This window comes from Lampris incognitus, chromosome 19, assembly GCF_029633865.1.
Source record: "Lampris incognitus isolate fLamInc1 chromosome 19, fLamInc1.hap2, whole genome shotgun sequence".
NCBI lineage: Eukaryota > Metazoa > Chordata > Actinopteri > Lampriformes > Lampridae > Lampris > Lampris incognitus.
In genome coordinates, this window is record NC_079229.1 from 7,319,161 (window position 1) to 7,339,978 (window position 20,818).

Below are 20,818 nucleotides of genomic sequence, written 5' to 3' on the forward strand. Positions count from 1 at the left end.
TTTCCCTTGGACCTTGAATGGGGAACATAACAATGTACTTGAACAGAGTGTCTGTGGTTCTGATTACTGCTTCCCCACCATGCAGAAAGTGATGCTGCACGTGGATGCTGTCTCATCCTGTCAGTCACAATTCTGTGATATGCTAACTGAGCTCGAGCAAAACTACAAATCAAGATTCTGCGACTTCAAGGATCAAGGCAGTATTTTTCTATTTGTGGAAAAACCCATTCCTGATTGAGGTCGATGAAATGAAGCAAATAAGCGATCAGCTTGGACTCGTGCAGCTTCAAATGGCGTTTGTGGAGTTAAAGGACTCGGATGAACTTCAGCGTCAGTTTCGGATTAAAGATGTCGTGGACTTTTGGAAATTGGTGGGGCATCTTCCAAACATATCCAGATTTGCAAGACGCATCATCTCAATGTTTCCGTCCGCATAGTACCGGTGCAAAGCAGCATTCTCTGCACTCTCAAAAATAAAATGTTGCAACTGAAACAGATTGAGTCTGCGGCACACAACAGAGGCCCTTCGGGTCGCCATTTCCAGTACGGAGCCCGACTACAAATCCCTTGTGCGGCAGAAGGAGTGTCAGAAATCGCACCGAGTGAAGTAAGTTCAATGTTGCTCTTCTGACAACCCCTTCTAGTCTGAAATACTAATGTAAGCTACAGTAGAACTGAAAGTCTGTTACCTTTTTTCCTTCTGGGGTGGAGACAGGAGAGAGAAAGGGGACCATCACAGAAAAAAGAGGCAGACTACCTGCTGTTATGGACTTTTATTATCAGCAATGTGCTGTTACCTGCTGTTGTGGACTGTGATGATCAGCATTGTGCCGTGTGTTATGTTGTTATGGACTTTGTGATCAGCACTTGGAAATCATTTAGTAATGATTGTTTATTGATACTGTTGAAACACTGCCAGTAATGACATTTGTGGTTGCAATGATAATAATAAAAAAATAGTTATTGCACTATACATCATGCTTTTCATTCCTTAACATATTACTATTATCCTTATTCTCAAGTGCATAATGGTTTCAGGAAGTAAAGAGACGTTTTTGGATTGTGGCTCTTGCAAAAATATTTTTTTTGTCAATGTGGCAAGGTTGAGTACCACTGGTCTATGTGTTCAAGTGTCTGATGGCTTGTGGGTAAAAACTGTCCTTAAGGCTGTTTGTTCGGACCCGGATGCTCCGGTACCGTTTGCCGGGCGGTAACAGAGTGAACAATTTGTGGCTGGGGTGGCTGCAATCCCCAGCTATCCGCTGGGCTTTCCCCCTGCACCTCTGGGTGTAGGGGTCTGGCATGGCTGGTATTTCAGTCCTGGTGATGTGCTGTCCTGTTTTCACCATCCTCTGTAGAGCCTTGTGGTCAGGGGTGGTGCAGCTGCCATACCAGGCGGTGATGCAGCCAGTACTCTCGATGGTGTGTCTGCAGAAGTTGGAGTATCCCGGAGTCCACGCCGACCTTCGTCAGCCTGCGGAGGAAGAACAGCTGTCGTCTCGCCACATTGACGATGATGCCGGTGTGCTGTGACCAGGTCAGTCCTTTGCAGTTTGGTTTAGTGACTAAACACAAAAACGAAGTCCCTCCATGGCTGATAAACCTCTGCTGTTGGTCAGGGACTGCTTATTCATCAGTAGACAACACGGTGGCCTCGGACTATTCCTAGCCTTCATATCTGAAGGACTATTCACCATACACTGTGGACAGCATCCAGCTCTGCCACAACCCCAAAGGCATGTGTGTGTGTGTGTGTGTGCAAAGGTGTTGCAAGGGCTGTATATCCCATGTGATGGTACACGGCCTCGTTCATTTGAGGGTTTGCACCTGATCCCTCTCCAGAAAATAAATGGCTAAACTGTTGACATTTCATAAATCATTAAGATTTCTAGGTGGAGGACTTTTTTTAACTCAAACTAATAAAAAAATAAAACTATTTGCCCACCAGTATGTGACACAAGAAAGCGTATGCAGGCTTGTTATTCTGACTATTAAAATGGGCTTTGTGTTCAAGTTGGATTACCAAGACATCATGGTAGATTTTGCAACCAGGAAGGTGAGGAAAATCATTTTCATCTAGTTTTGGTGAGCAAAGTTGCAGCCTTTGTTAAATTATGGAAATGACAAAATAAGTCTGGTGTATGAATCAACTGGGTTTTGTCTTCTATAAATGATCAAAGATGACCTGAAACGATTCACATATTAGCCTGATATGTGCTATGCCATATCCTCCTGGAGAGGCTAATGTGTTGAGCTATCAGAGTGGATGAACATATGGGTGATCAATAGATGTTGGTGTGTGAGCGTGTGTGTGTGTTTAATGAACGCCTGGCATGACTTCATGTGCAGAGAGCCTTTAAGACGGGGCTGTGTGTGTGTGTGTGTGTGTGTGTGTGTGTGTGTGTACATGTTCACATGCATGCTCACATGATTCAGTCCCTACACACTCATACTAGAGTGGAAGCAATTTGAGACATCAGGCTAATCTCGACTTGGTGCACATCGCCCCTTCAGTCTTAGCTTCCAGCACAGGAGACGGTAAATAAAGCAGTGGTGGAAGTGGTGAACAAAGAAAAAATGTGGATATGGCTGAGTGATTAGGCAAAGAGCAGCCTTCACTCATTCTTTTCTTCCTGAGGCTCGCTGATAAACATGCATGCTGGGCTTCCCATTCATCATCATCTCGCTAGTGCATGCCATCCATGCTTTACGCCGCATCCAGCGGTGTGGGTAACCCTTCCTTTTCAATCACTCCATGAGCGCTTTCATTCTCTTTTGTCCATGCATATAAACATAGACACACAAACAAATACACACATGATTACATACAAAGATACAGAAACAAAAAAAGGCACACACACACTTGCACACAACCTGAAACCATCGGTGGTCTGGGTGGGTTTAATAAGAGGCTGAGAAATGGCAGAGGATGTTCAGTTAGCAGGTGTTGATCCCTTTGTGGAATCCTTAGCCAATAAAGTCTCTCCACCACCCTCCATGGATGGATGAATGGATCCATCCGTCCATTTCCCTCTTTATGCCATCTCTCTTCAGTTTATCCTGTTTCCGTGTTCAGCTCCCAATTATTCGCTGAGTGCCTGTCGGGTTTTCTCTTTGCTTTTTTAAAAAAAAATTTAATTTTCCCCTTTTCTCTCTGCAATAGTGCCCGGCCAATTACCCCACTCTTCCGAGCCGTCCCGGGCACTGCTGCACCCCCTCTGCCGTTCTGGGGAGGGCTGCAGATTTTCACATGCCTCCTCCGATACATGTGGAGTCGCCAGCCTCTTCTTTTCACCTGACAGTGAGGAGTTTCACCAGGGAGACCTAGAGCGTGGGAGGATCACACTATTCCCCCCAGTTCACCCGCCCCCCGAAGAGGTGCCCTGACCGACCAGAGGAGGCGCTAGTGCGGTGAGCAGGACACATAACCCACACCCTGGCTTCCCACCTGCAGACACGGCGAATTGTGTTTGTAGGGACGCCCAACCAAGCCAGAGGTAACACGGGGATTCGAGCCAGCGATTCCCGTGTTGGTAGGCAATGTCACAGACCGCTATGCTATCCGGACGCCCTGTGTTTTTCTCTCCTTCTCTCCAATACTTGGAGAAACCTTCTGTTTTTTTCCTGAACCAGCTCTGTTCTCTCTTCCCTCTCTGGAACTCGCCCTCTATCCCGTATGCTCAGTCGAGTTCCTACTGTGTGCTTAGGCCCCAAAGGGCAACTGGCTTTCTAAGTCACTTAATATGCCATGTTATCTCTTCACACAAGCATGCGGTAGTGCGCGCGCGCACACACACACACACACACACTCTCACTCACAGATGTGCTGTGTATTTGCATGCATGCATACAGATGACGGTCAGCCCACAATGGTTTCATTTCACTTTATTTACAACACAGAATAGCACATGTTCAATCTACAACAGACCTGCCCACCTCACAGTTTACAGTCCGGCCTGGTTTGTTCAAATCACAAAGCCATCTGCCCACAGCCTCACCTACGAGGTAGCGGAGAATGCCGTCTCTATGCAAGAGCCAGCAGGCAGCTCCAAATCACAGAGAGGCTCGTCAACAACCTGACAGTCCCGTAAAGAACCATGTAGAAATGCCTCTGCCTCGGATCACTTCAACGGCTCGCAGTTGAATTCAATAATAAAAAAAAAATAATAAAGCCACACGGAGCACAATGCTTCCAACATCAAGAAACGTGATTATCTTGGTAATGATTTCAGATCCCCGCGAAACAGACTCGGATGACCCTTTTCTTCTGGCACAGTAAACGAACAGCTGAGAATTGTGACTTGTGCATGCATTGGTGAGTAAATGACGCAGGGCGGTGATTAACGTCCAGTCACCCCACACAGTACAGCTGCAGGCGTCCTCGGGGCAGAAGGGGCTCAGACACGGCCTGTTTCAAATCATCCGCCCAGCAAGTAGCAGAATGCTTGCACATCGGTGAGAGCACAGTCTTGAGTGATGGGACGCCGTCACAAATCCAAACACTTCAGCAGTGTATTGATTTAAGAAAACAAACAAAGACCTGTCTAATTCTCCAGCAGAGCAGCATGCACGTTAGATTTTCACAGGTAACGTCTCCCGTGTTGTTGTGCGACTGTAAGCATTTGCATGTGAAAACTGACGTCAGTAGAAACAGTTTGAGAGTCGTGTTTTAAAAGGGTGAGCCAGCCCTCTTCTGCAAACACTTGGTGCGTGAAGTCCTGGCGGGATTGGATCTGAGAAAAGAAACAATCTTGTCTGTGTTTATTGTACGCCGTGAAGCATTTAAAGGCAATTTTTCATGCTTTGTGCGTTGCCTTTGCTCCTCAAGCGATGTGAAACGGATACGCGACTCGTTGTGTTCGCCGCTTGCACACATCCAGCGTCCTCGTTCCCCCAACCGCAGCACGCTGCAGCAGTGGCGGCGCGTGGCTTTCATTTCCGTTCCTTTAATTTAATTTTTTTTTCATTTCCCTTCAGCAGGTCAGGATCTTGATGAAGGCCCGTCGAAACTCGACGTTGAAGGTGGTGTAGATGACGGGGTTGAGGGCGCTGTTGACGTAGCCCAGCCAGGTGAAGGCGCCGTAAAGCGTGGGAGGTACGTAGCACGCCCGGCAGTGGGTGTTCAGGATGTGGGTGACAAAGAAAGGCAGCCAGCAGATGAGAAACACCCCTGGGGGGAAAAAAAAAGAGTGGACGCAGAGGTCAACAGAGGGTGAGGAGGGGGAAGAGTGAGGTGGGAAATGCAATTGGACAAAAAAAAAAACAGGTTTAATGTCAAGCAAGGAGAAGAGATTAAAAAACAAAAAAAATGGAAGGATTGAAAAAAGCATCATGTGGGAGGTGGGAAACGTGTGTGTGGAGATGGAGTGGGGGAGGAACGCAGTTGGAAAGTGAAGGTGGGCAGCAGGAGGGGAGGATGAGGAAGAGGGGGGGGAAGCAGGATGTTAATGATTCATAATTAAAGTCACAGTCATTTGTTTCCCAGTTAAACTGTACATATGCATACCCATATTTGACCCATAAGATCACATAAGTGAATGTGGCCATCTTGTGTGTCCTTTCGGTTGTCAGACCGCATACTGACTGAATGGAGCTGGGTCACAACAGCAGTCCAGGCGTCCACAGACAGCTGGACGTGGCACAGGGCTCATCTGCTGTCTCCAATTAGGCATATTAGCGTTATTGTCACTCACCAAGATCTGTGCCAGCCTGAGCGTTGGCCAAGGCGGACTTGACCAGACCAGACACCAACCTGGATGTTAATTGGCATGCAGGGGAGCTGTGTCAGGTGTGCAGCATGTGTGTGGCCACATACCGTGTGATCTGTAAGCCAGCCAGGCTCCATGACATTTCAGCTTGATTCACTAGCCGCGCTTACACACGGATTTTCATCTGTCCGATAGAATTCTCTCCAATTGGACATTCTTGGTTTTTTTGTGTGATTTCTCCCCCTTTTTCTTCCCAATTATATCTGGCCAATTACCCATCTCTTCTGAGCTGTCCCGGTCGCTGCTCCACCCCCTCTGCTGATGCGGGGAGGGCTGCAGACTACCACGTCTCCTCCGATACATGTGGAGTAGCCAGCCGCTTCTTTTCACCTGACAGTGAGGAGTTTCACCAGGGGGACGTAGCACGTTGGGAGGATCACGCTATTCTCCCCAGTCCCCCCCCCTCCCCCCTGAACAGGCGCCCCGACCGCCCAGAGGAGGTGCTAGTGCAGCAACCAGGACACACCCATATCCGGCTTCCCACCCGCAGACACGACCAATTGTGTCTGTAGGGACGCCTGACCAAGCCGGAGGTAACACTGGGATTCGAACCGGCAATCCCCATGTTGGTAGGCAACAGAATAGACTGCTACGCTACCCGGACGCCCTTCAATTGGAGATTCTAATTGAACTGTTTATATGAACACTAAACGTGGCGATCCATTCAGTGTGCAATATATGTAGTCCCAACGTAACTTCTGCGCATGCGAAGAGTGGCATTCAGCGGCAAGTTACCATAATGTGCCCTGCCAACACAGAAGTACACACAGTGATATCAGTTGAGATTAAAAACCATGAAATCGTGACTTATTTTGTGAGGAAGCTCGCCCATTACCTGCTCTATCTAATCAACCCAGAAATCGGCTACAGTAGTAAGCGTGACTGTGTTGAAGTCTTTCAAAGTTTGGAGCATAAAATCTGTTCCTTCCATGGACCAGAAAGAAGTCAGACTCAACTGTTTATATATATATTTTTTAAATTTGATATACTGTATTAATCCCCGTGGTGAAATTATGCTCTGTATTTAACCCATCCTAGCTGTGTAGCTAGGAGCGGTGGGCAGCAACCGTGCAGCGCTCAACTCCAGTTCATCTTGCCATGCCTCGGTCAGGGACACAGAGAGGGGTATTAACCCTAACATGCATGTCTTTTTGATGGTGGGGGAAACCGGAGTACCCATAGAAAACCTACTGCAGACATGGGAAGAAGATGCAAACTCCACACAGAGGATGACCTGGGATGACCCCCAAGGTTGGACAACCCCAGGGTTTGAACCCAGGACCTTCTTAATGTGAGGCGACAGTGCTAACCACTGGGCCACCGTGCCACATGGCTAGTTAGCGGCTTGTCAAATGGTGTACACCACCTCTTTCCATCAGATGCATTTTTCAGTTGGATAATTCCCTCTATTGCTAACATCACACACACCTGTGTGTGTGCTGCAGCTAACAATATTGTGTAATTTTTTAAAATACACAGGGAATTACAAACATCTTTAGGTAGCTGCAGCAGAATTTATCAAAGGCTATCATAGCAAAATATCTCATCTGTCTCCTCAGCCTAACCCCATGCAGGTAGGTCTCGACTCACCGAGTACAATGGCTAGCATCTGAGTTGCCTTCTTCTCCCGTGCGTGCATGCTCCTGAATCTCGGCTGGTTGCAGTGGGAGCGGGGCAGGGGCCGCAGGGCTGTGTGTACACGCCCATTGGACAGCTCCTTCACCTCACACCTCCTCCTAGCAGGAGCACCCTCCCTCCGATCGCGCTCCCCTCTGTCCTCGCCCTGCCTGCGCTCCTCATGAGGCTCCAGCTCCGAGTGGCCACAGGAAGCGTGGCTGATGCTGCAGTAGTTCTGCGTGTCCACGGGGGGCAGTAGTGAGTTCTCCACAGGACCCGTCTTAGCAGGTTTTCGCCACAGAAACCCTGACAACATGTTGGACTTGGAGGGCGCTGTGGGCCCTGCCCTTTCCTGCTGAGACATGGCAGACACACAGAGACAGTCATGCCTTGAAACAAGTGCATGCACAAACACATACACACACAATGCATCGCACTAATTCTCCAGCCATCTCCAACTAATTATCCTCACACACATCTGAGATATCCTTAGGGCTGTCTGGTGCCCTTGATTCCTAGATGCCATCTCCATGACTCTCAGAGCCCTGTCCCCTGGTCCCTAACACTCAAGCCTGGGCAGCTACTTTCCTAGAGGAGAAACAGAACTTGCCTTTTGCCTCATCTTTGAAGTAATTGTGAATTATGCAGGCGCTGGTGTGACGAATACAGCTCAACACCCAGAGACTTTGCTCAGTAACCAGTGGCAAAGCAGTGCAGGGCATCAGGCCCTGGTTCAGCTTTCCAATTCTTATCTCTTTCTCAGACCCCAGGGCTGAGATTGCTCAGCATAACAGCCCACACACATAGAGACAGAAATACTCGAAAAGCTGAAAACACAACTGGCTTGCACACTACTCTGGCTATACAAACACAGTAACTGTGAGGGAGTTAACCTTCAGATATGCAGCTTTAGAAAAGACAGTCTTAAAAAAGCAGTTGCTGTTTTATTTAGGATTTAAATTGTCTGTAATCTGCATGTACACACACACACACACACACACACACACATACCACTTTAATCCTGATAGGTGACAGGTCTCCCTTCACTTTAGGGGTCTCTTCTTGCAGGCAGGTCTCCTAGAGAGATAAGTGATCAGAGGAAATTCCAGATGTCAGATCAATTCTGACTGTACAGAAGTACAGTTAGTGGTCTTTTATTACAATCCAAACAGCTGTCTTTCAGCGTCTGCAAAGCTGGCAAACTAAACGGGGAAGCGTTGCTTGAGTCCTTCATTTAATGTGTGCTTGCTGCACATTCGGTTGCTTCTTGTTCCTCAGCCAAATGCCAAATGAGCGAAAATAGCTCACTGTGAAGCCGGGGAATAAAAGAAAGCTGTTTCCTCTCTATCGAATGTTCCTACAGTTGACTGAATATAGCTCATGGTATAAGACTCTAAACTGAAAAAAAACAACAACACTGCATCCAATTAAAGCACCGTCAGCTGGATCATCTCTGGGGATCACGTCTTACCAGCTGTGTCTTGTGTAATGGATGGTTTCCAAAACTGGAGCTCAACTACGGCCAATATAATCTTCTCTGAAGTAGAGCGGTCATCTGTCAAACTGTTGGACGTGACTCAGAGAAAAAAGGTAACAGAATACAACAGAATAGGAGCCTTATGGGGGCGTCCAGGTAGTGTAGCGGTCTATTCCATTGCATACCAACACGGGGATCGCCGGTTCGAATCCCCGTATTACCTCCAGCTTGGTCGGGCGTCCTTACAGACACAGTTGGCTGTGTCTGTGGATGGGAAGCCGGATGTGGATATGTGTCCTGGTCGCTGCACTAGCGCCTCCTCTGGTCGGTCAGGGCGCCTGTTCGGGGAGCGGGAACTGGGGGGAATAGCGTGATCCTCCTACACGCTACGTCCCCCTGGTGAAACTCCTCACTGTCAAGTGAAAAGAAGCGGCTGGCGACTCCATGGGGTATTGGACGAGGCATGTGGTAGTCTGCAGCCCTCCCCGGATCGGCAGAGGGGGTGGAGCAGCGACCGGGACGGCTCGGAAGAGTGGGATAATTGGTGAGAAAGGTGGTGGTGGTGGGGGGGGGGTAGAATAGTAGCCTTATCTACTGGATAACAAAAGAAATAGTTCAAAGGAATGGTAAATGGACTGCATTTATACAGCACTTTTATAGTCTACCGACCAGTCAGCACTTTACAGTGGATGCCTCACATTCACACCACATTCATATACCGATGGAGGCGGCTGCTGTGCAAGGCGCCAACCTGCTCATCAGGAGCAGTTAGGGGGTTCAGTGTCTTGCTCAAGGACACTTCGACATGCTTTCTGCAGGAGCCGTGGATCGAACCAGCAACCTTCCGATTACTAGATGACCCGCTCTGCCTCCTGAGCCATGCCACCCCACCAGGAAGAGTACTATAAGTTTAGGTTGCTCTCAATAGTTGTTATGGGTTATCATCAGTGCAGCATTGTCGAGCCTGGTGTCTCGCTGCACTGAGGTTTGTTACAGATGTGACTGGAACAACAGCTACATTTAGGAATGTGATTCTGATGGATGACTGTAAAATAATTTCAATTTGTCACAAAATGAGATATCCACCATGCGAGCAAAATACAGCCCATGCAAATAAGTTAAGCAACATTTGCAGAGGACAGCATCCCCCATACACCGTTATTCCTTGAATGAGGAATTTAAGATAGTTTATTATTGCTTTGCTTTTAAAACATAAATTACTGGAAGTACTCTACATTTTACTTCTACTCCACTAATTAAACCCAGTATGTCAGGCCAAATGAAGCCAGGTCAAACCTCTATTTAAAAAAAATCCAGTAAAGGATCATGCAGGCCCATCAGGACAGCTATGAATACATATCAGCTTTTGACATTTTCTGAAGTGAAAGGCATTAAACTTTTCATCTGCAGAACAGATTTTCAAAATATATCACAACTTTGCACAGGACTAATACTATTTGACTGCTGTGGTATTTCTGATTTTCCACTGCTATGTCTTCTCCCGGTTCACCTTAAGAAACCCACCAATTCAAACAAATCATTTTGAGGTAATCATCATGTGTTATGGCATTTATGCTCGATGGATGGGGCATTGATTGCACATGTCGTACTGCTTATAATGAAGCACTGCAGTTGGGTTCCAAAAACAATCACACACACACACACACATACACACACACACATGCAGTTTGACAGAGTTTTGCCTTTGGAAACTTTCAGGGCCTAAAAGATAAGTTCTGAGAGAAATGTGAGCTCTAGCCTCAACATAGTAGGACATTATGTGAAGGTCTAGAAGGCCTGCAAAGAGAGCAGCAGTGTTTGTGAGATTAATCTTTGGGATCGGGAGCATCGGCACCATATGACAGCGGCCTCACCACAGACTGCAGGGCCGAGCCCGGCTGGACCTTCCCGCTGGCCTGGCGGAAGTTGATCCTCTTCCGTCTCATCCTGAGGAAGACGTAGATGCGGATGTAGACCAGGAGAGTGACTGAGAAAGGCAGGTAGAAGGATACCACCGAGGAGTAGATTACAAAGTCGGGGTTGGAGATGGAGCAAACCATGGGGTCATCTGCGTGAAAAGGATTAAAAAAAAAAAAGACATCGATGTTCAAACTGGTTCAAAATCCAACAATGACGGCGCCAGAGAGGTCATCAAATAGAGGCTGTTCGAAGATGGCTAATTTAACGTGGCCCGTGTGCTCCATTATGACAATGGGGGCATAGCAAATGTTTTGCAGACTGTTTGTGACTCGCATACAGATGAATCTATATGAAGCAAGAATGGTTTGAGAGCAATTGCCATTAAATCGATACATTGAGCATGAAGGAGATCAGAGTACTTGACACAATAGTAAGGGAGGATGAGCCCGACTTCCAATCAAATTGCTACGTAAGTTCAATACGTGTCAGAGACGGAGGTCAGTGACAAACTGGGGGTGAGAACAGTGTTGATGTTGTGCTGCTGAGGAAGAACGAGGAATGCACGCTGCGTATCAGCACGGCGTCCAGACCGAAGTGATTTAACACTCTGTTTCTCCGGATCAATACCGTGTGCCTCGGTGCACACAGGAATGGAAAACAGAGATAGATGTGTGCCTGCCCTCCAGGTTTACCTGTGCACCCAGCTCTCCACACCGCTTATGCTAGAAAGATAGAAAGACCTTGTCTGTGGAGTATATCTACCCTTCCACTTCAGTGGCATCATCTCCAGCTGTTTAGAGTTCAAAACATTTAGCAGATAGTAAAATAGTTGGTGGATTTTTCTTTCTTTGTTACCTTTTCAATTTTTTTTAAGAATGAGGCTGGTGTTCCACTTCTGGTGTGGGAAGATGGTGGCGTGAACCCACGTTTGCAGTGGCCTCACCCAGTACCAGTGTGGGAAGATGGCAGTGCGAATTTACATTTGCAGCGGCCTCACCCAGTACCGCCCCAAGCAGTGTCTTTGTCCACGTCTGCATCGAATGCCCCTTTTCCGCTACATGGTGCTGGCTTGGCTCGACTCGACTCGACTTTTTTGTTTTGCAGTACTGGAAAGTACTGGCATTTTGGTAACTGTTACCACTTTTCTGGGACCACCTTTGTCGAGGTTCCAAAAAAACTGGATCGGGTACCAAAATCAGTGCAGACCAGCAACACTGAGGGGCTACTGTTACGATAATGGAAGACGACACTGTGAGTCAAGTTGAGTCAAGTCGAGTCAAACCAGTACCATGTAGTGGAAAAGGGACATAAGTTGTCTTTGTGTAATGGCTAGCCTGGGAGAGCTGGCGTTGGACGGCTGGGAGAGCTTGGTCTGCTGCGTCCTGTAGAACCAGGGACCTCGGCCCTGCTGGAGCTGCACCCAAAGAGGAAACACCGAGGGCAGTCTGATAGGACCCGGAAGCGGGGCAGGCTAAGCTAACTGCTAGCCCATGCAGACCACCAGTTCCGACAGTCATCCTGGCTGGCGTTCGTTCTCTTGGGCAGTGACGTTTTTTCATGTTGGATATGTGTTTTTGTAGTTGTTTTTTTTTTCTTTTGTAGTTTGATATAGTATGTGTTCTTGTAGTTTTTAGATATGTGTTTTTGTCTTTGTGTTGCACTGCTGTAGACTGGGGGAGACCATCCTGATCCCTGGTTTGTTACTAAACTCACGTGTACCATCTTGTCCACAAGGAATTTGGTATACCATGTTCTGAGGGGCTATCATTTTAGCATCAACCCGAACTGGACCGACCAGATCCATTGGACGACATTTTGTGTTTCCTTCAATGAATTGGGCTCATATTTGGCATCAGCTGTGTCACAAGTCAATAGCAGGCTCAGTGATGTGATGCAGACCAGAGATGTTACCGTCTGCACATGTAGTAGAAGAAGATGAGAGAAAGAGTTCTACCTCTTTAACTGAACCTTTTCCTTTTGGATTGTATATAAATTGAACCCCCGAAAAGTAAGTTCCTTTCGCTCTTGTCAAATGTTGCATTTTGGATTTCATCAGCCTCTCGAATATTCAAAAATCTTTGAATCACATCCCAGGTCAGAACTTTTGATGATCTGAAGCCAGTCACTTGGACAATTGGGCTGTGATCTGTTGACCTTGTTGTCTGAACAGAATGTCTCTCTATTGGATCACATGGAACGCTTGCTTAGAAAGCTGCAGAAGGTAGAAGATGCATCATGAAGACACGGGCTGACCTGTGGTGTTGAAGCCAAACAGCAGAGGGCAGGAGACGGCGAAGGCCAGGATCCACACGGTGGCGATCATCACTGAGACTCTCTTCTTGGAGCTCTGAGTAGTATTGTAAAGGACGGGCATCACCACTGCTGTGTACCTACAGAGAGAGACACACACACACAATATGTCCTCCTGGGTTCAAAACATGTATGTTAGAGTCTAAATCCTATTTCCCAAAACTCAAACCCTAAAACTGAAATGAAAGACAATTTATTTGACATTGTATTCTTACAATGAACTTGTCTTCTGCATTTAATCCATCCTATTGTATAGGAGCAGTGCGCAGCTGCAGCGCCCAGAGACCAACTCCAGTTCTTCTTTCCATTGCCTTGCTCAGGGGCACAGAAAGGAACATTAATCCTAACATGCATGTCTTTTTGATAGTGGGAGGAAACCACAGCTCCTGGAGGAAACCTACACAGACAGGGGGAGAACCCAGGACCTTCTTGCTTGGGAGGCAACAGTGCTAACCACTGGGCCACCGTGCTGCCCAATTAACCGTAACCTTAACCCAAACTTTAAACTAGATCCTAATTCTAATGCCTAACTTTAATGCTAGACCGAAGGCTAAGGCTAACCCTACTTGTAACCCTAGCTGTGAACTTAACCCCTGGCCCAGAAATAACCCTTTTCCTTGTGGGGATCGACAACATTTCCGCACTATTTCTGAATCTACTGTCCTTAGGGGACATTTGGTCCTCACAAATACAGATACACACACATCCGCACACACACTCATAAAAATACAGTCTAAAGACTGCTCAGCTTTAAAAAATCGTGTAAGTTGGTGCAAAGGGGTGACTGGAGGATGTGTGAATAAAAAAGAATGAACTGCAATGATGAAAAGCAGCTGATAACGAGAGGGAGAGAGATGGGAAAAGAGAGAGCAGAGAGAGAGAGAGAGACTGACAGGAGGACATACAGTGAGTTGCTGCAGACAGTGTCGGGATAGTAGGGATGATATTGACACACAGCGAGCCCTTCTGTTTGGAGATGATTTGGGTGGTCTGCAGTAATGTTAATGGGCTCGTATAATTTGATAGTTGATCGACTTGGCCCATGCCTAGAGTTCATGATGAGCATGGGTAAGCACAGCAAGTGGGTCAGACGAGGCTGTGATCCCCCCTCCCCCGACCCCCGACTCATTACCATGTTTAGAGCCAAACGTCTGCCGTGAGCGTTGACTCTCATCACGCTAATTATTCTCTCTTTTCTTTTCTTTTAGGGGCATAACAAAGGGTTCCATGATAACAAAGGGAACCATGAATAGAGGCCAGACAGCCAGAAACGATGTTCTCTAAAAATATACTTTTCCATCTGCCTGATTTTCTTCCTTATTCTTCTCTTTCATGCCTCCATTTCTACCATCTGCCAGGCTCCTGTCTGGTCAACTAAACAGAGACGTAAAAAACAAAAGGCAGATGTGAGAAAACAAAATTCTTTCCAGACAAACATAATCTACTTGTTAACTTGCCCATGTGGCCAGGCTTACATCTCGAAAGCATCCCGTGAACTCAAACAAAGAAACGTGGGCGTCCGGGTGCCTAACAGCACAGAGATCGCCGGTTCAAATCCCCGTGTTACCTTCGGCTTGGTCGGGTGTCCCTACAGACACAATTGTCTGTGGATGGGGAACCGGATGTGGGTATGTGTCTTGGTCGCTGCACTAGTGCCTCCTTTGCTCGTTCGGGGCGCCTGTTCGGGGGGGAGGGGGAATAGCGTGATCCTCCCAACGCACTACGTCCCCCCGGTGAAACTCCTCACTGTCAGGTGAAAAGAAGCAGCTGGCGACTCCACATGTATCGGAGGGGGCATGTGGTAGTCTGCAGCCCTCGTTGGTAGGCAACGGAATAGACCGCCATGCTATCCGGAAGCCCATTTTGCTTCTTAAATTACGTGACTTTGAAGACAACATGAGCACACCCCGAAGAAGAGCGGATTGCTGAAACACTTGAGTAAATAAATCGCTCAAATTTATGCTTGATTGTTTGGCTACTTTCTCATATTAACCCAAAGGTATACTGCCCTAACCAGCACCGCTTTTTGGGCTCTGTTTGCTTAAAAATTAAAATTTTCACATGGACAGTACCCACATAGCAAAATTGCTGTGGCCCGGACCCGTCCCACACCCGACACTTCATCTGGCCCATATACCGTGTGCAATGATGGCACCTGGGTGGTCCGCTCCTGTTTGCCAGATCTGGGCCAGAACCAAGCCATAGCAATGCTGCATGTGCCACACATTTGCCAAAGGTGGCCCATATTTGTTTTGTGATATTTGGGCCATATTCACCATTTACCACACGGGCCACTCCAGGGTCACATCCAGATTACATGTTGCCGAGAGCACCGCATCTTTGCCAGTAAAGGCCCACATTTGATTTGGCATATTTGGGCCGTATTTGCTATTATACATGTGGGCCACTTCAGGCTGACTTCCATTTTGTCAGGGCCAGAAGAAGACCGTCAGCGCCGCATCGTTGCCTGAAGTGGCCCACATCCGGGGGCTATCTGGGTAGCTCAAGTCACATAGACTAGTGTTTCCCAACCCAGTCCTCAAGGAACCCCTATCCTTCAGAATTTCTTTGCAACCCTGAATAGGTACCCGTTTGTAGTTATTCAACCAATCAGCAATAAATTATGTAAGATGTTGCACACCTTGCATAATTAAGTGCTGTGAGATGATTGGTTGAGTAAGTACAAGCAGGGCTACCTATGCAGGGTTATGATGAAAATCTGCAGGATAGGGGTTCCTTGAGGACCGGGTTGGGAAACGCTGACATAGACCACACGTTGGGTTTAGGAATAAACAAAGCTCTTGTGATTTCCGAGTCGTCCCCTCAGGCCGTCTCCACAACCCTCTCAGCACCGCCCTCAGATCACAGAAGGTTAACGGATCAGTGTCCGAGGTCCCTTCTCGTGTCATCTTTCTAGCTGCTGCTGATTAGACTTCTATTAATTCCCACGTTGTGTGTGTGCTATCACAGCTACACGGCCACAGCTGAGGCGGCGGGTCATGCTCGTGCTAAGAGCCTCGTCAGCCGGCTCGCTCGGTGTCGCAGCTGTTATATCTGTGACCTTGTGACGAACCACATAACGAAGTGACGCGCGGTATGGAAGACGCGGCCTGCTCGCGGCGCCGTGTACTAACATAGCCCCTCATCACGGTTGTCTCGGTAACAGTTCTGCAGGTCTGCTCATCGCTGTGATCCACCACTGACAGCTGCGTGGCCCCGCGGAGCCGTATGTACACCAGCCACCGCGGCCCCGGCACGTGCCGGAAGTGCGTTGGGGCGCAAGACGCCGGCACTCACGTGCACGCGCGTATGCAAAAAAGAGATGCTCCTTTTAGCGCCGTGACAAAGGTGTTAATGAAACACCTGCTTACTGGATGTGCTTAATATGGAGCCCTCCACCCCCACCCACTGTTGTGTTTACAGTGGCAAACCCCTACCCACAAACACAAGGCCGCACAACAAACCTCTCGCGTATGTGTGCTATGAGCTCTCTTTAAAGACCAAGGGCGTGTACACCCGAGGGTCGGCAGTTCAGAGACCCCAGAGGCTTGTTAAACATTAGGAATGACGCACAAGGGGAAAAACCGAGCAAATAAATAACGTGAGAATGTGGACGAGCAGCAACAGTAGACTAAACACGCGTTAACACACACACATGTATTTATTTATATATAACTGCCTAAACCTGGGGGGAATTTCATATTCTGCTTCCGGCACACGCGTACACACACGCACTCACCTGTCAATGCTGATGGCGCAGAGGTTGAGGATACTGGCAGTGCACATCATCACATCCAGCGTGACGAAGATGTTGCAGTAGAGCCGGCTGAAGAGCCAGGCACCCCCGACCACCTGGACGGGGAGACACACAAGGCGACACAGCACACATGTGATCCCTCCTTACTGAGGGTGAATTGCGATCCACCCCGTGAACGTGCGCGCACACACACGCAGACACACACACCTACAGAGATATATTGTATACACACAGAAAGAGCAGAACTTAAAGCAGCTATCGAGCCTCTGGCTACGACCTAATGTCTTGGTCTTTGTCCTGTGAGACGTTATCTGAGTGAGACATGAGTGATCCTCATTACCCTTTTACAAAAATTAGTGTTTTAACTTCATGTCATCACATCTGGTAATGACCCAGTCCCCACTGGACCATAAAGCCACTTAATAAAACCCAATGACGAGTCCCACTTGCAGTATTGGGAAGGTTACTTTGGAAATGTAATAGGTTACAGATTACTAGTTACTTTGTTAAAATGTAATCAGTAATGTAGCTTTTTTTTATTTATTTTATTTTTATTTTTTGGATTTTTCACCCTTTTTCTTCCAAATGTACTTGGCCAATTACCCCACTCTTCCGAGGCGTCCCGGTCGCTGCTTCAAATAACTGCCTAGCAACATCATGCCAGTTAGTGAGCTAGCTAGCTAGCTATCAATCAAGAGTCTCGTGACATCCTCCCAAGACCTGCTAAAATGCCTTCAACAAATCAAATGACACTTCTGATGGGGGTGTCCGGGTAGCGAAGCGGTCTATTCCATTGCCTACCAACACGGGGATCGCTGATTCGAATCCTCGTGTTACCTCCGGCTTGATCGGGCGTCCCCACAGACACAATTGGCCGTGTCTGCGGGCGGGAAGCCGGATGTGGGTATGTGTCCTGGTCGCTGCATTAGCGCCCCCTGTGGTCGGTCGGGGCGCCTGTTCAAGGGGAGGGGGAACTGGGGGGGGGATAGCGTATTCTTCCTACGCGCTACATCCTCCTGGTGAAACTCCTCACTGTCAGGTGAAAAGAAGCGGCTGGCGACTCCACATGTATGGGAGGAGGCATCTGGTAGTCTGCAGCCCTCCCCGGATCGGCAGAGGGGGTGGAGCAGCGACCGGGACGGCTCAGAAGAGTGGGGTAATTGGCCGAATACAATTGGGGAGAAGATGATAAAAAAACACTCCTAACAATAATATTCTGCAATACTTATCAGACTGAATTAAAATCAGTGGCGTGGCTCTTTAATTTATTTTACACTAGATACGGTCACCTGTTTTATTAAGCATTAAAAATCAGGAATCGGTACTCTGTTAACATGGATATACTGTAAGCGCTCTGAAACGAAACCCTGCAGATGCTGTAAGGGTTTTGCTGCGGCTGCGAAAGATTAAATTTGACTTAGTTTCGACCTCTGCTGACTCCCCAGGTCAGTAAAATGAAAGTGCTGTATAAAATGTAACTTGATTGATTGTTTGACTGATTGATTGATGTATTCAGCAGCTACATTTTACGGCGGGTGGGTGATATTATAAAAATGAGCATTAACACTCCTGCGTTTAAATGTACAGCACACTAACATACACACTATACATGCATGGAGCCTGTACATGGCAGCAGTGCGCACATGTCCAATGAGAGACCAGGTCACAAACAAGAAAAAACAAACTCTGTGGTCAGTAAACATTTCCTGACCTGCCCAGTGAAATAAGAAAAGTGGCTTCGTTAAGTCGCACGATGCTTGGTTTGCACATCATCACAGAGCAAATTGTAGCTCAGACAAATTAAGCCATTTGTTAATATTCAGCACATCCAGAGCAATTATTCAACTTGTACATGAGTAGTGAAGTACTATGTAACCAATCTTTTATCATCATTAACTCTTCTCTCTCGCCCACACAGCTGTCACTCCGTACTTAATGACTTCCAAATGACCCTCATTTTCTTTTTCTTTTTTTACCCCCTCCCCCTTTTTCTCCCCAATTGTATCCGGCCAATTACCCCACTCTTCCGAGCCGTCCCCGGTCGCTGCCCCCCCCCCCCCCCCCTGCTGATCCAGGGAGGGCTGCAGACTACCACATGCCACCTCCCATACATGTGGAGTCGCCAGCCGCTTCTTTTCACCTGACAGTGAGGGCTTTCACCAGGGGGACGTAGCGCGTGGGAGGATCACGCTATCCCCCCACCCCACGGGAACAGACGCCTCGACCGACCAGAGGAGGCGCTAGTGCAGCAACCAGGACACATACCCACATCCGACTTCCCACCCACAGACACGGCCAACTGTGTCTGTAGGGACGCCCGACCAAGCTGGAGGTAACACGGGGATTTGAACTGGTGATCCCTGTGTTGGTAGGCAACAGAGTGACCCTCATTTTTCTTTTTTTACCTCGCTCTGTCCAAATCACACTTTTTCGAAAGTCCTCCTCTGTTTCACAACTTTCATCCCATGTCCCTCTGTCTGTACCTACATTTCACACTTTGACCTCTCCAATCCCTACTTCACTCTCACCAAGGTGGTCGTATACTTGACCAACCATGGCCCAACATGTCGCCGCATGCACATGTGTACACACATGCAGGGGCTTCGTGTTGTTCGTTTCCAAAACCTGCACGTCAGCGAGAGCGTGAAGGCTAACACTGCGTTGCTGCCTTTGTAGTCCCGGCTTGATTGGTCCTAAATTGGCCGAAATCCTTCTAAGAGCCTCAGCATCCCTCACTTTGAAGTAATTTACAGTAAAAGATTTGACTACAAGAGGTTTCCATGGAGATGTGACTCGGAGGCGACCAACCAGAGAGGGGAGCGAGGATGCTTTTCCCATTCGGCAGTACAACAACTCACGTGATACTTTCGACAGACTGAAGACGATCACACACACCGGAGGTCGGAGCTGAATTCACTCCAAATTAAAAAGCCCTTTGGCTCATACCAAATTGCTTCAATTTATTTCCGTGAAAAGAATATCGCCCCCTTAACCCTTCTCTCCATATGTCCTTCCTCTTCTCACTGATTTCCATAAGCAATTCCAAACAGGAAAGCCTCTAACAGAATAAGGGTTTCAAAGCCATGTGACCAGGTCGGTGTCCCCAGATAAGGTTTTTGCCACACTGGTCACTTGAACAGTGGACTTGTAATTTCGGGGCTCGCGGACTACACCTGGATCCATTTATTTCTTTCCTTATGGGCAAAAATGAATGGAATTTGTGGATTCTGTATTCCAGTCATTCTGCTTGTAGGTTATTGCTTATTTTGACATGTAAGTGAATCTGTAAGAATCATTTTGCCAACAGTGATGGTGCACACGTTGCATCACCAAGAGTGCTTTTGCCCAATCTGCCCCTTGTCAGAGCTAAAGTCAGGGTCAAATTAAGCGTATGCTAAACTAACAGTTGGTAGGGTTTTTTTTACGCAGCATCAAAATCCACCCAAACCCATCTGGAAGTGCATAGGAGAGTAATTCTCAGAAGTAAAGCGAGTCAGTAACGGCATCGGTGAGAGTTGAAGGCCCCCTGTGCATTTTTGTGTTGCACTGAAACAGGGTTGCATCTGCGATCCCTTGTTTGGACAGGAGCTTTACAACAACAACAAGATGAATTTATATAGCGCCGCTGTAGGAGGTCTGCACAGGCCCCTGACCCCTCACCTCCAGGTAGACGGCCCAGGGCATGACCAGCGAGGCCACCAGCAGGTCGGCCACGGCCAGGCTGACCACCAGGTAGTTGGTGGTGGTCTGGAGGGAGCGTTCCCTCAGCACGGCCAGGCACACCAGCACGTTCCCGAAGACGATGGCCAGGATCAGCAGGGAGTAGAGCATGGCATAGTAGTTACTCTGCCTTTCCTCCTGCCCCGCCGCCTCGACGCTCCCGTTCCCTTCATCCCCTCCGAGGCGCTCCGAGTCATTCCAGAGCCTCTCTGTGCCGCTAAACATCGCCATGGAGACGTCTCGGTGACA

The 20,818-nt window shown here is 48.0% G+C and overlaps 1 protein-coding gene across 1 annotated transcript; it reads right to left on the reverse strand.

Annotated features, from left to right (window-relative positions):
• Positions 1 to 4,973: 4,973 nt before the first annotated feature.
• Positions 4,974 to 20,818, reverse strand: drd3 (dopamine receptor D3). The gene is made up of 7 exons (XM_056299511.1): positions 20,510 to 20,818; positions 16,832 to 16,944; positions 13,036 to 13,172; positions 10,737 to 10,930; positions 8,397 to 8,462; positions 7,359 to 7,737; positions 4,974 to 5,170 (listed from the first exon to the last, which is right to left on the reverse strand). Exons 1-7 carry the CDS (start codon positions 20,798 to 20,800, stop codon positions 4,974 to 4,976), a joined length of 1,377 nt encoding a protein of 458 aa, XP_056155486.1. The 5' UTR covers positions 20,801 to 20,818.

Excerpts from the sequence above, each read along its gene's own strand:
- drd3 (XM_056299511.1), bottom strand. The coding sequence starts at position 20,800 with ATGGCGATGTTTAGCGGCACAGAGAGGCTCTGGAATGACTCGGAGCGC. Across the intron at positions 13,173-16,831 it reads TGCGCCATCAGCATTGACAG|GTACACAGCAGTGGTGATGC; the intron begins GTGAGTGCGTGT and ends CTCTCTCTGTAG. Across the intron at positions 7,738-8,396 it reads CACCTATCAGGATTAAAGTG|GAAAGGGCAGGGCCCACAGC; the intron begins GTATGTGTGTGT and ends ATGTCTCAGCAG.